Source organism: Magallana gigas, chromosome 2 (genome assembly GCF_963853765.1).
Source record: "Magallana gigas chromosome 2, xbMagGiga1.1, whole genome shotgun sequence".
NCBI classification, from domain to species: domain Eukaryota; kingdom Metazoa; phylum Mollusca; class Bivalvia; order Ostreida; family Ostreidae; genus Magallana; species Magallana gigas.
This window is the reverse complement of record NC_088854.1, coordinates 7,487,753-7,502,249: the sequence shown is the minus strand read 5'-3', so window position 1 is coordinate 7,502,249 and position 14,497 is coordinate 7,487,753. Positions and strand designations below refer to the sequence as shown.

The 14,497-nt window shown below is 36.7% G+C and overlaps 1 protein-coding gene across 6 annotated transcripts; it reads left to right on the top strand.

The window, feature by feature from the left end:
• The first annotated feature begins 152 nt into the window (after positions 1–152).
• Positions 153–14,494, top strand: LOC105348746 (leucine-rich repeat-containing protein 74A). Of its 6 annotated transcripts, none has more exons than XM_066074785.1 (13): positions 153–351; positions 6,308–6,710; positions 8,094–8,287; positions 8,974–9,081; positions 9,830–9,935; positions 10,323–10,372; positions 10,460–10,541; positions 11,070–11,155; positions 11,258–11,452; positions 11,576–11,671; positions 11,762–12,025; positions 13,056–13,141; positions 13,594–14,494. In XM_066074785.1, exons 2-13 carry the CDS (start codon positions 6,356–6,358, stop codon positions 13,730–13,732), a joined length of 1,761 nt encoding a protein of 586 aa, XP_065930857.1. In that variant the 5' UTR covers positions 153–351; positions 6,308–6,355; the 3' UTR covers positions 13,733–14,494. The 6 variants fall into 6 exon arrangements, with proteins under 6 accessions (XP_065930857.1, XP_065930853.1, XP_065930856.1 ...); XM_066074781.1 differs by lacking the exon at positions 153–351 and adding an exon at positions 906–938; XM_066074784.1 differs by lacking the exon at positions 153–351 and adding an exon at positions 1,277–1,414.
• Positions 14,495–14,497: the final 3 nt, after the last annotated feature.

The following is a 14,497-nucleotide window of genomic DNA, read 5'->3' as shown; positions in this document are numbered from 1 at the left end:
TTAAAAATAATAGGCATTATTCACAGATAATTATATACGACGACGTCAATTAACCGATTTAATATTTAGACGTGTTTCTAATTCTGTTCGGTTTAATCCATGTGCTGCATGAATTTAATCAAGTAAACAGTGGTTGAGACCTGCAATACACAGAATATAATGAGCGACTCAATAGTCGAGTCAAAAGCATTTGGAGAATTAACGTAACAAGGTTATCAGAACGAGAGTGTTTACTCTTGCGAATTTGGCCGATTCAGACCAATGGCAAAGATTAACTGCGACCAAATCTAATCTTTGTATTTTACATAGCTTCATAAGGATTTTGTTGTATCACAATTAGCAAGACTTAAGGTAAGCTCTCTCTCTCTCTCTCTCTCTCTCTCTCTCTCTCTCTCTCTCTCTCTCTCTCTCTCTCTCTCTCTCTCTCTCAACATTTTTTACGTTTAGCATCGGAAATTTGGAGAGTTAATTTAAAAGAATCTAGTTCTTTCTGTAACAAAATATTTGTCCTGGCTGAAACTCGCTAAATTTGATGTCAAATAATCGCGCTATCTTGAATAAATTTGATAGCTTTCGCTGCTCGTTGTAGTATATCACTAAAAGCAAATATACTCCCTTTTTTTTTCTTTCGGCATCATGGAGCTTTTAACACAGTTCTCTTTAATTATAACAGAGCTGGGTTAAAGTTCATGGGGACTTGGATTTAATTTGATAGGTTTGTGCAAGACAATATTCTACATTTTAGTACATGTAGTAAGAGTTTGATCCTTTTACGTTTTGATAAAAACGTAAAAATAAACTACCAAAATAAAATCCATATACATAAGCAAAGTGTCAATATTTGTTATAGACGATAAAAACAACACAGAGCAGATAGACTCTAACATATACAGCAGTAATCAAAGTATAAGACGGTATAAATGAAAGATGTTCGCGATGTAAGTATTGTTTTGTCCATGAGAGCTGGGTTGTACAAGTTGTTGACAATGATTGTTGATACGATGACAGCGTTATTCAAACGAACAGAAACGATAGATCAAAGTTTTGATACACAGTTGATCAGATAATCATTTACCAACATCCCAGGTAGCTAACTGATCGGAGATATAGCTACAATTAATCGCTGTATCGATCTTGATGGTAGCTGATCACATATATTGATAGTTGCAGGGGTAACATCCGTTTATCACCCTCCCCCGTTTTTTCCTAACTTCATTGTTTCAAGTGTTTGTAATACTGTTTTGTATGCCATAGATGATATATATATATACCTGTACAGACACCTGCCAGGTATGTTTACCGGTATACCAATTCTGTCTCTAGATGGCATGCATTGAGTTTGAGTTAGAGTCTGGTGTAAATGGCAGGATTTTAACAATATATAACATAGAGACAAATATAATTGGTATTTATGGTAAGTTTTTAAAGCTACCTCCATGTTTTTATTTAGCACTTGAAATATCTTGGGCAACTTGCATGCAGATTCGATTACTAATAACTATGGAATTCAATTTAATTTCAGTAAAGATTTGACTAAAATTGTAAGCTAACATAGGGAATACGTTCAATACATACGTACATACGTTCAATACATAGAGAATCGACGACAACGCAAAAGACACGTAATTAATTATGCATCTCGGGGGAAAAGATGGTCATATAATGTAGTTTCGGTGACAAAGGGCTGTAATTCAAACCCCTCTGTGCATTATTGCTCTGTGGAATACAGCGCTTGGATATTAATTCTGAACAGGTTCAATCCCAGAGAATATCCTGGATATATTAAAGTTCGATTCGATCCCCATGCACTATACATGTACAATACTCTTTCGGACATAACCTGGATACTGTACAGATTCAGACTACGAGAACAATATATAATGTATTACTCTCTAGGACATGTTCTAGTAACGATTCAATACTCGATCGTGCATACTAGTGCTCTCTAGGAAATATCCCGGATACTGCGCTCCGTCGCAAACCTTTTTACTAGTCTTTCTTATTCGTTAAAGGTCTCGATCGAAAGAAAATAAAAGCCGTGTAGAGATTTAAAAGAACAAAGACATATTTAAAAACAATAAGAGTTTATTGATTTATATCGCTCTCACCCCTTTCTCTCTTTCTCCTCCCTGCTAAGATGTCGTCTGACTGAGAGTTTGATAAATTCTACCCAGTGCGTCTTGTTTTGTGATTCTCAAACAACTTGCAGAAAAGACTTCTGCATTGAGTATAACTGGATATATTTATATATAACTGGATATTAATTTCATACTAAATAAGTAGGTGAGTATTCATGCATATATATGTATTTTAAAAAAATACCCTTGAATTAACAGCGAATTACATTCCTTCGATCAATTTAAGTTAGACCCTAGACTCCTCTCTATGGTGGCATATCTCCGCCCCTTGTGTGCAAGTTATTTTTCTATCAAATATGTAGACATGCAAGATAGATATGTTGACTTGCAAGATAATTATGTCAACATGCAACATAACTATGTTGACATGCAAGAAAATTGCAATCAGATAGAAATCATACAAAATCTCAAAAATCGCCCACTTGTGACATCCAAGATGCTAGATGCTAACTTTTTATGTCGACATGTAACTTATTTATGTTAACATGCAAGATAAATATGCTGACATGCAACTTATTTATGTCAACATGCAACTTATCTATGTCGACATGCAACTTATTTATGTCAACATGCAACTTACGTATGTTGACATGCGAGATAAATATGTTGACATACAACTTATAAGTTGTATGTCAACATAACTAAATTGCATGTCGACATAAATATGTTGCATGTCAACATATTTATCTTGCATGTTAGCATAACTAAGTTGCATGTCAACATAAATAAGTTGCATGTCGACATTTAAGAAGTTGCATGTTAACATAAATAAGTTGCATGTTGACATCAATAGGAAGTGTATCAAGCATCTTGGATCTCACATGTTGGCGATATTTGAGATTTTTTAAAACTCTTATTTGATTGCAGTTTTCCTTCATGTCAACATAGTTATGTTGCATGTCAACATATTAATCTTGCATGTCAACATATTCATCCTGCATGTCGACATAATTAATAGAAAAATAACTTGCACACAAGAGGCAGAGATATGCCACCATACCTTTCTCTTATGTACACGATATACTCTAAAATAGAGGAGCAAATTTAAATATGAAATCTATTGCATTTTAGCACCTTGTTGATTGGCATGAGAGGCTGATGGTCTTCGCAGTCGACTTAAAACGATATGACGACAAAATTCTACATGAAACGCTTTCACATAAGAATAAGGGCAGAACTACATGTAGCTGCAGTAATGTTCCCCTCTTTTTTCGGGGGGGGGGGGGGGGGGTAAACATCAGAAATGAAAAATCGGAGAAGGCTACATTAATTGCAGCTAAGGCAGAACAGTTATTTAAACTTTACAAAAGAGTCTTTTAATTAACCGGGTTTTCCAACGGAAAAATCCGGTTATTAAAATGGTGAAAATGGCGGGCGGGCGGCTGCCAAAAGGGTACCCTCATTGTACGGATAACTCCTCCTACAGTTTTCAAGATAGGAAGTTGTTCTTTTGCAGATCAATTGTTCATATATCAGAAGTGTGCACATTGCTAGGATTTAGATTTCCGATTATTTATGAAAAAAATACCAGCTTTTGAACTTCGTCATTTTTTGGCAAAAAATTGCATATAGGGTACCCTCATTGTACGGATAACTCCTCCTACAGTTTTCAAGATAGGAAGTTGTTCTTTTGCAGATCAATTGTACATATATCAGAGGTGTGCATATTGCTAGGATTTAGATTTCCGATAATTTGTGAAAAAAATACCAGCTTTTGAACTTCGTCATTTTTTGGCAAAATATTGCATATAGGGTACCCTCATTGTACGGATAACTCCTCCTACAGTTTTCAAGATACGAAGTTGTTCTTTTGCAGATCAATTGTACATATATCAGAGGTGTGCATATTGCTAGGATTTAGATTTCCAATATTTTGTGAAAAAAATACCAGCTTTTGAACTTCGTCATTTTTTGGCAAAATATTGCATATAGGGTACCCTCATTGTACGGATAACTCCTCCTACAGTTTTCAAGATAGGAAGTTGTTCTTTTGCAGATCAATTGTACATATATCAGAGGTGTGCATATTGCTAGGATTTTGATTTCTGATTATTAATGAAAAAAATACCAGCTTTTGAACTTCGTCATTTTTTTGGCAAAATATTGCATATAGGGTACCCTCATTGTACGGATAACTCCTCCTACAGTTTTCAAGATAGGAAGTTGTTCTTTTGCAGATCAATGTATGATCAATGTAGATCAATGTATGATCAATGCAGATCAATGTATGATCAATTGTACATATATCAGAGGTGTGCATATTGCTAGGATTTTGATTTCTGATTATTTATGAAAAAAATACCAGCTTTTGAACTTAGTCATTTTTTGGCAAAAAATTGCATATAGGGTACCCTTTTACCTTATCCATTTCACTGGATGCGGGTTGACATGGATTATGGATACTGTTCACATAAAAGAAAACCCGGTTTGCTGTCACATTGACAGCTTTTCACTTGGTTTTCCTTTGTTTCAGGTTTAAAATATCTTGAAGATATGTATGATATACCGTATATATATATTCTACATATATACCCTGTCAGATATCCCAATGTCACCGCGCCATTTTTGTTAAAAATTTTCATCAGTTGATTTACTGTTGCTTTTAACCACACTTGTGAATTTAAGCATCGAATGAAAAAGCAATTTGAATCTGCTGGTCTGACTCTCTAGCTAGTTTAATTTTGATCAGACAAATTCTTCCCACGACTGACTGTCAATGAGTTGAACTCGTATCCTTGGATTGCAATTTGCCAAAAAACCAATTAGACTAGGAGTTGTTCCTCGTTTTATTTTGAAAACCCATCAGAGTATCGTTTGTATTGCATAATGACCCTTTAATGTTGACTGGGGGTCGGTGGAAGCACCCGATAATCACTGACACCGATACTCTCCCTGTGATAAAACCTTTCTAATAACTTTAAATTCATAAAGGCGTAGGAAGTCCGCCTCACGACATGGGGAACACTCAGGTCTGAACGTTTATTTTTTATTTACCCTTGATATAGATAGATATATTGTCTTTTAATGAAATATGTATTACTTTTTACCGTTCTCTTATAAGTTTCTTTTAATGGTGCTAAATTTGTTGTACTCTCTCTCTCTCTCTCTCTCTCTCTCTCTCTCTCTCTCTCTCTCTCTCTCTCATTTATCAACAGATTGGTGAAAACTATGATCCTTATTAAAACCTTTGTAAAACACTGTTCATATGCTGAATTGATCCAATTCAATATAAATCGCTGGGACTGAGTCCAGTAGTTTGCTGAAGAACTCATAAACTTTTGTAGAGGCACAAGTGGTATTTAGTTGTCACTTAATACGCCTTATTACGGAGATTATATTCTGATTATGAAGCGTAATACAATCATATCGAACTTCGGGGCCTGACAAATGTTGTTAGACATAACTAAATCTGCGGATTTACAAATATGATTAATCCAGTTGGCAGAATACATAGAATATGCTTTTATTAGTCTTTTCATCCTATATTTAGTACACGGTATGAGGACACCACTAGCCTGTCCTTCATGCTTTTTTAAATAAGTAATAAAGTACTAGTGACATTTAGTGTTTAACTCAATTGTATAGGACCACATATACTATTAATTGAAAACTAATAAAGAAATTTTACAAATCAGTGTCAAAATCAATGTTTAAGGTAAGTCCGTTCCAGTCAATCGGGACTCGCCGTAATCAGCTACTGTTTGTTTCGGTGATTTGGCGACACTTACACTGTACAATGTACTTCTAGTTCACAAAGTACCGTGAAAAATTTATTAAGTACGGGAAGGATAGCGTGACTTAATTAAGTAATACAAATTATAAAATAGCCTCCATATAATAGGCTGTAGGTGTCACCCAGCATTTAAATCCTTCTTGTTTTGATTTCGGGAGTGATTCTGTGATGGCAATATCTTGCCAATCAAAGCATGAATGCAAAATCTGTATGGAATGTTAGTTTTATTTTTAAATAATTTACTTATTTGAATACGAGTGTCTGATCCTCTAAGAAAACTATGCTCACTCAGTCAGGGTCAACCATTCGATACACTATAGTACTTTTAAATATCTGTGAAACCACGTGAATAACACGTTTGGAAAGACACGAAGAATAACGGGATGCTGAGATTTCCTCAGGTAATAATGGAATAACCAGTTGATTTTCTTGCCAGGCCACCCCCGGGACGCCCGTCCTCTCTCCAGAGATAGGACCCGCCACGATGAAGAATAGTTCCAAACCTGCCTTTATTGCCACCGGAAGGAGCGAGGTCCAGATCGGAAGTAAAGCCACCACACTCTACCTGAGCTCCTCCTCACTCAAACTTCACGACAAACGATGTCACAGTCGGGAATCGACCAACGCCGGGCCTCCACTCGGAACCGGAAGTCTGCCCCAATCTCCAGTTCAGTCGGAAACAGACAGAGAAACTGTGCCAAAACCCGGAACCGCACCGGGTCGAAGCACGGCATATTCCCAGAGGTCCGAGCGAGAGGACAATCCCTCAAGGGGATCTGTCTCTCGGCTCCAGCCAATCAGGGAATTCACTTTTACCGGATATGACATCATGGCTGATGGTACTGTTTCTTACTTCTATACAAAGTCATGTTTGTTGATCTTATCGAATTCAATATTGTTCCTTAGAAAGGTTTGGGATCAAAAGCCTATGATACTCTGGTAAAACTCAAGATTACACATACTGGATCACATAGATATAATAAAATGTACGAAAGCCAATTGAGCTCATTTTCGTATTTAATAAAAATATTTTTTTCGCGAATTTAAAAATGTTCTACCTCCATATCTACTTGGACCATCTAACATTCAATAGTTAAATGAAGTTTTATTACATTTATTTATATCTATAAATGTGTATATAAAAATAGATAATTTTGTTATCATAAATAAACGTAAAACGGGTGATATAATAATACTGAAAAATAAGTATTTATTTAAAAATAAACTGTATTTGTTTTCAATCATTGTTCTTCATTAGAGTTCTTGTATGAATTGATACTATTTATATAGAAGTTACGCGTTTATTCGCAAAAGTCATGCGTTATATCGCGAAAGTTTCGCGTTTATTCGCGAAAGTTACGCGTTATATCGCAAAAGTAACGCGTTATATCGCGAAAGTTTCTCGTTTATTCGCGAAAGTTACGCCTTAAATTGCGAAAGTTTCTCGTTTATTCGCGAAAGTTACGCGTTAAATCGCGAAAGTTTCGCGTTTATTTGCGAAAGTAACGCGTTATATCGCGAAAGTTACGCGTTATATCGCGAAAGTTACGCGTTATATCGCGAAAGTTACGCGTTATATCGCGAAAGTTTCGCGTTTTATCGCGTAACTAACGCGATTATTCGCGAAAGTTTCGCATTTATTCGCGAAAATAATTTCTTTTTACCTACGCAAAGAGCTCAATGGGCTTTCGTAAAAATGGAATCTCTTTCGATAAGACATTCTTTTTTTTATTTAAGTGAAATTTCATATAGAAAATGAAACGAGATGAGAGAACAAGGTGATTAAAGCACTATATATAAACCCAAGGCAAATGTATCTAGGTAATTTAAAAGGTGTGATAAATCACAATATATCAATACACTGTAGGTTTAAAGTTGATTTATAAAAAGTTTTCTTCCAATTTAAGATCTTCAGTTCAGACATCATGGGCATGGGGTTTCTTAATTTTATGCGTATGATTTCGAAAAAAAATAATTAGTTTACATAGTATTCCAGCATGATAGGACATCCACAGACAAGATAGATTAAGATTTAGAGTTACTCTAAAACATCATTAAATTTTGTGATTAAGTAGTTTACGATTTCATTTCAGCCATTCTCGTTGTGTTAGTATGCTAACATCACTACCCAAGAAAGCTCATACTCAGTATTCTATTGTAAATGTTAATTGGTTTTTGGATGTTCACCAATGTCTGTTCAATGGGCATGCTTTACACGTCAGTTACCCCCGAGCCCCCGGAGCCAGAGGAAGAGATCAAGCCTAGAAAGAGGCTACAGGCGTACCTAGACTCGTGCTCTCACCTGGGAATCACCCCCGTCACCTACCTCAGCAGACAGATGTCCAACAAAGGGATCGTCATGCGGAACCACAGCATTGGACCCATCGGGGCACGGGCCCTCGCTATTGCTTTATTGGTAAGTCAGTGAGAGTCCCACAGAACCTTTGACTCGTAGATAAGGAGTACTACTGGGGCACAAACAGTCTCACTACGGGTAAGTTGGATACATACAAAATTGTGCGTTTTCTTAACTGTTTTAGTTATATAAATGCTGGTCATTTTGGGCACAGTTGTACGATGAGCCCATTATCCGTGATGGGCCACAGTTGGCAGGTAAACGCAATGCTTTATATGTTATGGTTATAAAGCTTAAAATTCTAAACTGGTCTACATAAATACTATAATTAGAACTTTGTTGTTTTAAAACTTTGAATATAAAACATTTAGTGTTTATAATGTATTAAGTCTCCAGATGAGGCCTAGGGGACTCAGGTTCTTGATGTAAATAGACACATTACTCCCCGAGCAAAGAATAATATGAACAGAAACAGACCCAGGAAATTGTCAAGCTCAGCTCTCATCGATATCAATGCTTAGTGTGACACTGATAGGGCCACAGACCTCACTATACCCAGTCCTAGTCTCAAATTTATAGGATTCGATATCTGATTTAATATCCAGCCATATTCACAGGCATTGAACTGATTTTAAAATAAGACCACAATTAACAATGATGGTTGATGATTATGTGTGAAATATATTTTATTTCAGAAAAAAACTTTAAATTTGTAAACGATTTTTTGAAAATATGATCTTTTTCAGAATAACGACACAGTGACAAATTTGGATTTGGAAGATGATGGAATCGAGGCAGAAGGAGCGAAGGCCATCGCTGAAATGCTGGAAATTAACACTAACATTGTTGATGTGGTGAGTATTCTATCATCCACCAATCAGTGCTATGCTGTGGTGACTTTTATTTAAAGTGGTATGAGACACCTTCATGTTGTGACGTACTATTTATCGAAATAAACAAAAACAATTGTAATTTTATGAATAATTTCTCTTCCATAATTGTCACCTAACAGTGGGTTAAAGGGTTCTCTACAAAATTGTAAACAGTGAGTTCGAATCGATCCGCTAGGGATTTTAACAAATTTTGCCTTTCAAAAAAAGTGTTTTTGGTTAAATATTGTAAAAGTTTACAATTTTAAACAAGAGGAAGTATTTTAATCATAATGTTCTTTAATCCACATTATTATCGACAGATGTTCAATACCACCTTAAGAACAGAGGTGCCTGTGAACGATTTTCAATATTTATGCACCAATAAAGTGATTTTCAATATATAGATTTTCAAATGCTGTATGATGTAGCTAGTCAGTCGCTAAACATTTGATCTATAAAAAATTCATGTACCGTTAGTTTTTGTACAACAGATTCCTGGAACAATCAATTAGCATCATACAAATATAAAATCAATGCAAAAGAATTAAGTTATATACAAAGAAATGCAAAATTTGTTAAACGTGGATTTCAAGCAAGGATATTGAGCAAATTTTTTAAGAACACTTACAATATTTAATTTCAAGTAAGATTAATATTAATCCATTGATGTTTCTATGTGTTTTGTACTTCTTTCTCTGTCCAGAATATATCAATGAACAATTACTGGTAGATCTGTTTTCAGAATCTTTCCGAGAACTGTATAGGAAGCCAGGGCTTACGTGCAATATCTGACCTAATGGTCAACAACCAAGTCATCCAGTCGCTGGACATCTCTGGTGAGGACCTACATGTACACGTATACGTTTGTACTAATACATTACAAAGTTGTGATATAGTTAGACAACGTTAGCTTCTAAGCAACCATTACAGTGTCTGGAGGCAATCTTACAACGTTCAGTATACCAGATCAACAGAATGTTTTCTTATGTTGATTTTTAGTCTGGGAATTTAACTGGCATGTAACTGGTTTTAAGGTAAATACAAAAAAACCCATCAGACATGTACATGTACGTAAAATAGAAACTCCGTGTAATACCAAAGACATTGATTAGTTGAAATCGTTACTGCCAGTGGAAACCATTAATTTATTTCTACATGGCCTTTGTCTCAGTGTAGATAATATTAGACTTTCACAAACCAAATCTTTTTTCTCTCTGGTTTAGGCAGCAGTCTAGTCGATAGCGACGCCCATCTTCTTGCCAAGATCTTGCAGGTAAATTCACAATCAAACTTTGTCTATTTCCTTTATCCTGAATTTTAATGAACTTGATCAATTCAGAGCCATTGTTTTCTTGTACAGAATAACACTACATTAAGGGAACTGATACTAAGCCACAATGGCATCTGTGACCAAGGCGGCTACATCCTCGCAACAGCAATAGGTAAATTGTCCTTTTGGTTTGTCTGGTGAACAGGTGTGACCTGATCTATATTGACCAAATGTTTGAATATAATACTAGTGAAATATACTTAAGCAATGGAATTGAAACATTTCGAGTAATAAATCTTGTTTCACATGATATAAGGGGAATAATTCAGTTTTTCAAAAAAAGAAAAAAAAAAAAACCAAAAACCTGCATGCCTAATTATATTTTTAGTTTTTGGCCCGGGAGACTTGTGCTTCATTGTCATAAGTCTTTTTCGTGAAACAAAGCCCTGCTTCAGATATTAATTCACGTGTAACGGATTTGAACGGTATTAAAATATTCGTGGAATTTTAATAAAAATGATATAACCTGATGAGGTTTCAAAGATAAGCATGTTTACACGAGGCAAGTAATAAATCATTGAATATTGATACTAGTATTTTGTGCGATGATTTTAACGTAAGAAATAAAAATATTATAACACATCTTATATCTTTATATTTAAAAGATTTGTATGACTGTGTTATTGTTTTCACATTTTAGCCAATAACGATACACTAAGAATTCTTGATCTGAGTTGGAATCATCTCCGAGGAAAAGGTTCCATGTCAATCGCAGCGAGTCTGCAGGTAAGACCGCTCTGTATAAGTGATACTGATACTAGGCGAGATTTATTAGGATCTAGGTGCATCAATTCTTTATGCCAAAGTTTTTATCTGTTTATGAAATAGAAAAATATAGGGCTGAGGAAGCTAGACTTAGCCTGGAACGGGTTCTCCAAAAACGACGCCATAGTGTTGAGCAAATCTCTGAAGGAGAACACGACTCTGAAGGAACTGGATATCTCCCACAACCGTCTGGAGAAGGAGGCCCTGGGGTTCCTAATGCAGGGGGTCAAAGATAGCGACGGCCTGGAAATTCTCAGGGTAAGGATTCAAAATTAGGAATTCTGCCTTTTTTTGTCGGTAAAACCACCTGTTCCTATGTTCTACGACTGCACCTCTTCAAGTAAAAAATGTTTACAGAGTTAATAGTTTTTCTTTTGGTAGTTGGGAGGAAACTGCATCACGCCCGAGCTTGCCATGGTAATCCTGACCTGTATTGGCCAGTCCGAGACCTGCAGAGTCAATCTACTGGACTTTGAGGTAAGACAATAGAAATAAGTTATTTAACCCTCATAGAACTTCGGGGACGACAAGTGTAAGAAAGGAAACGCCATTTTGTATTTCATTTAGAACAATGAAGTAGACGAAGAATTCCTGACCCTGTTAGACGACATTCAATCCACAAAGTCACTGGAAGTAGTGTATGGTCACGTGATAAAGCGGGAGAATGGGCGTGGTCGTAAAGGTGATGGAATAGACGGTAATCTGGACGCGGTCTATGAGCTGTACAAGTATATGAGTGAGCACAACTACCGGGTGATCGACCTGATGAAGTGGCTGGACAAGGACGGCAGCATGAGCGTCAGTAGAGACGAGTTTAAACGGGGCATGATGGTAAGCATCAAAGAGGGCATGATGGTAAGCATTAAGTAGGGCATGAAAGTAAGCGTTAAGTGGGACATGCTGGTAAGCGTTAAGTGGGACATGATGGTTAAGATCAAACGGGGCATGATGGTTAAGATCAAACGGGGCATGATGGTAAGCATCAAACGGGGTATGATGGTAAGCGTTAAGTGGGACATGCTGGTAGGTGTCAAGTGGGGCATAATAGTAAAGATGAAACGGGGCAAGATGGTAAGCGTCAAACGGGGCATGATGGTAAGCGTCAAGCGGGGCATGAAAGTAAGCATCAGGTAGGGCATGATAGTAAGCGTCAAGTGTGGCATGATAGTAAGCGTCAAACGGGGCATGATGGTAAGGGTCAAGCGGGGCATGAAAGTAAGCGTCAGGTGGGGCATTCTGGTAAGCGTCAAGCGGGGTATGATGGTAAGCGTCAAATGGGGCATAATGGTAATCTTCAAACGGGGCATAATGGTAAGCGCTTGTCTGTGTTCAATAATAAAGTTTGGGCTGGTCATGTTAACAGTAAGTTTACACTGTTTTCTAATGATAATAAAGCACTTTTCAACACTATGGGTAGTTTCTATTGATAGTAATTTTAAGCAGATGTTACTGTTGGTAATAAAAACATGTTTGTGTTGATAGCAAGCACTAGTTTGTGTCTACGCTAAGCACTGATATCAGATGGTAAATAAACAAGCATTGATTATGAGTAATCGGAAGCATTGGTTTCTGTTGATAGTAAGCATTGATTCTTTTTACTTATAGAACCATTTTAACAAGACCTTGGACTTTGGGTAGTTGTGTTAAACAGCAATGTGACGTAGGCCTGTCTATTTCATTGTCCGCCACTCAGCCATAGCTGATTTGTCTGATTTGTCATACGCAATCGGTGCAAATTTCGCTTGAAATCGAGTCATTTTTAACTTGTTTGACGCAAGAAATACATAGTTACATCCTACTGAAAGTCCAAGGTCTTGTTAGAATGGTTCTAATATCATTTGTTATTCTTCCTATGACACAGACCGCGGAGGTTCCCCTGACGGAGCACCAGTTGGACGTCATGCTGGACAAACTAGACATGGATGGAGACGGCGAGGTCGACTTCTCGTAAGTTCTCGCTACGTCATATCCACCATACATGTACATTCAACCATTTACTTTTGTTACCATTCAAAATAATGATTACTTTTTTGAAACACACTAGAAAACTGGAGAAACTTCTCAATGGTAAGATGGCTGTTGTAGTTATACCGCTGTGAGCTGGAATCGCTTAAATGTGCCGGGGAAACTTGTTGCCTTCTGTGCATTTCTTGCTTAATTGTCATAAATGATTTCATAGATTTGCTGCGCTGACAATGAATGTTTTATCTCGTTGTTAGTTATTGTGTTTGAGTGTTGTTTTATGTAGTTGCAATTATAAAGTGTGACGCTTCATTTATGTGTTCTGATGTCACAGTAGAGCCATCGGCTTCAGTAGCAATATCGGCAATACAAGTATTTATAGTTTTTTGATTTACTCTGAAAAATACCTTGTTCGACTTCCTGTTCAAATTTTCCAGAGAGCTGTTAATTGGCGAGAGGGCGTTCAGGCGACAGTTGAGAAGAAAACAAGAGCGGGAAAAGGCGGCAAGGAAAGAGAAGAAAAACCTCCAAGGGATAGACAAGATCATCCTGTCTTCACTGAGCGACAAAACCTAGAGTCCCAGGAGCCCGCGTGTTCCTCATCAACCCCATCCATTACAGTGCACACAGACTGTCTGTCAAATCTTTCAGGTTGTTGTATAAGATTAGTTTTATCGTCAGTGCCACGTGGTAAACAACCTCATGGATATCATGGCCAAAGAATACGTCCTTATCGTAACAGGACTAAGATGCAATAGTAAACTAATGCACTGTGCATCATGAACCTGTGATGAATTAAAACAATTAACCCGAGATGGCACTGAACAACCATCATGCATCAGGTCACTATCATGAACCTATGATGTATATAACAAACAATTACCGTGCATCGGATCACTATCATGAACCTGTGATGTATTGAACAAGTATAGTGAATCGGATCACTATCATGAACTTGTGATCAATTGAACAAGTATCGTGCGTTCGATTACTATCACGAACCTGTGATAAATAGAACAAGTATCGTGCATCGGATCGCTATCATGAACCTACGATGTGTTGAACAAATATGATGCATTGGGTCACTTATGAACTTGTCATGCATGAACAAGTATCATGGATCATGTAACTATCATGAACTAGAGATGCATTGAACCAGATGACACTGACAAGTTTCATTCATCGAGTCACTAATCACCAGACATTTAAATGTTGGTAACTGTGATGCTTACGAGAGGAATGTAAATATTACCGAAAATCATTATGTATTTAACTAAGTCCTCTAATGTGTTTGCATCCTATTATTTGGAAGAAATTAATAAAAGTACAAAAACTAAAGCA

Bases quoted from the DNA above. Each gene is read 5' to 3' on its own strand.
- LOC105348746 (XM_066074781.1), top strand. The intron at 8,288-8,973 runs GTAAGTCAGTGA...GATCTTTTTCAG, and splicing joins CCCTCGCTATTGCTTTATTG to AATAACGACACAGTGACAAA. The intron at 13,142-13,593 runs GTAAGTTCTCGC...CAAATTTTCCAG, and splicing joins GACGGCGAGGTCGACTTCTC to AGAGCTGTTAATTGGCGAGA.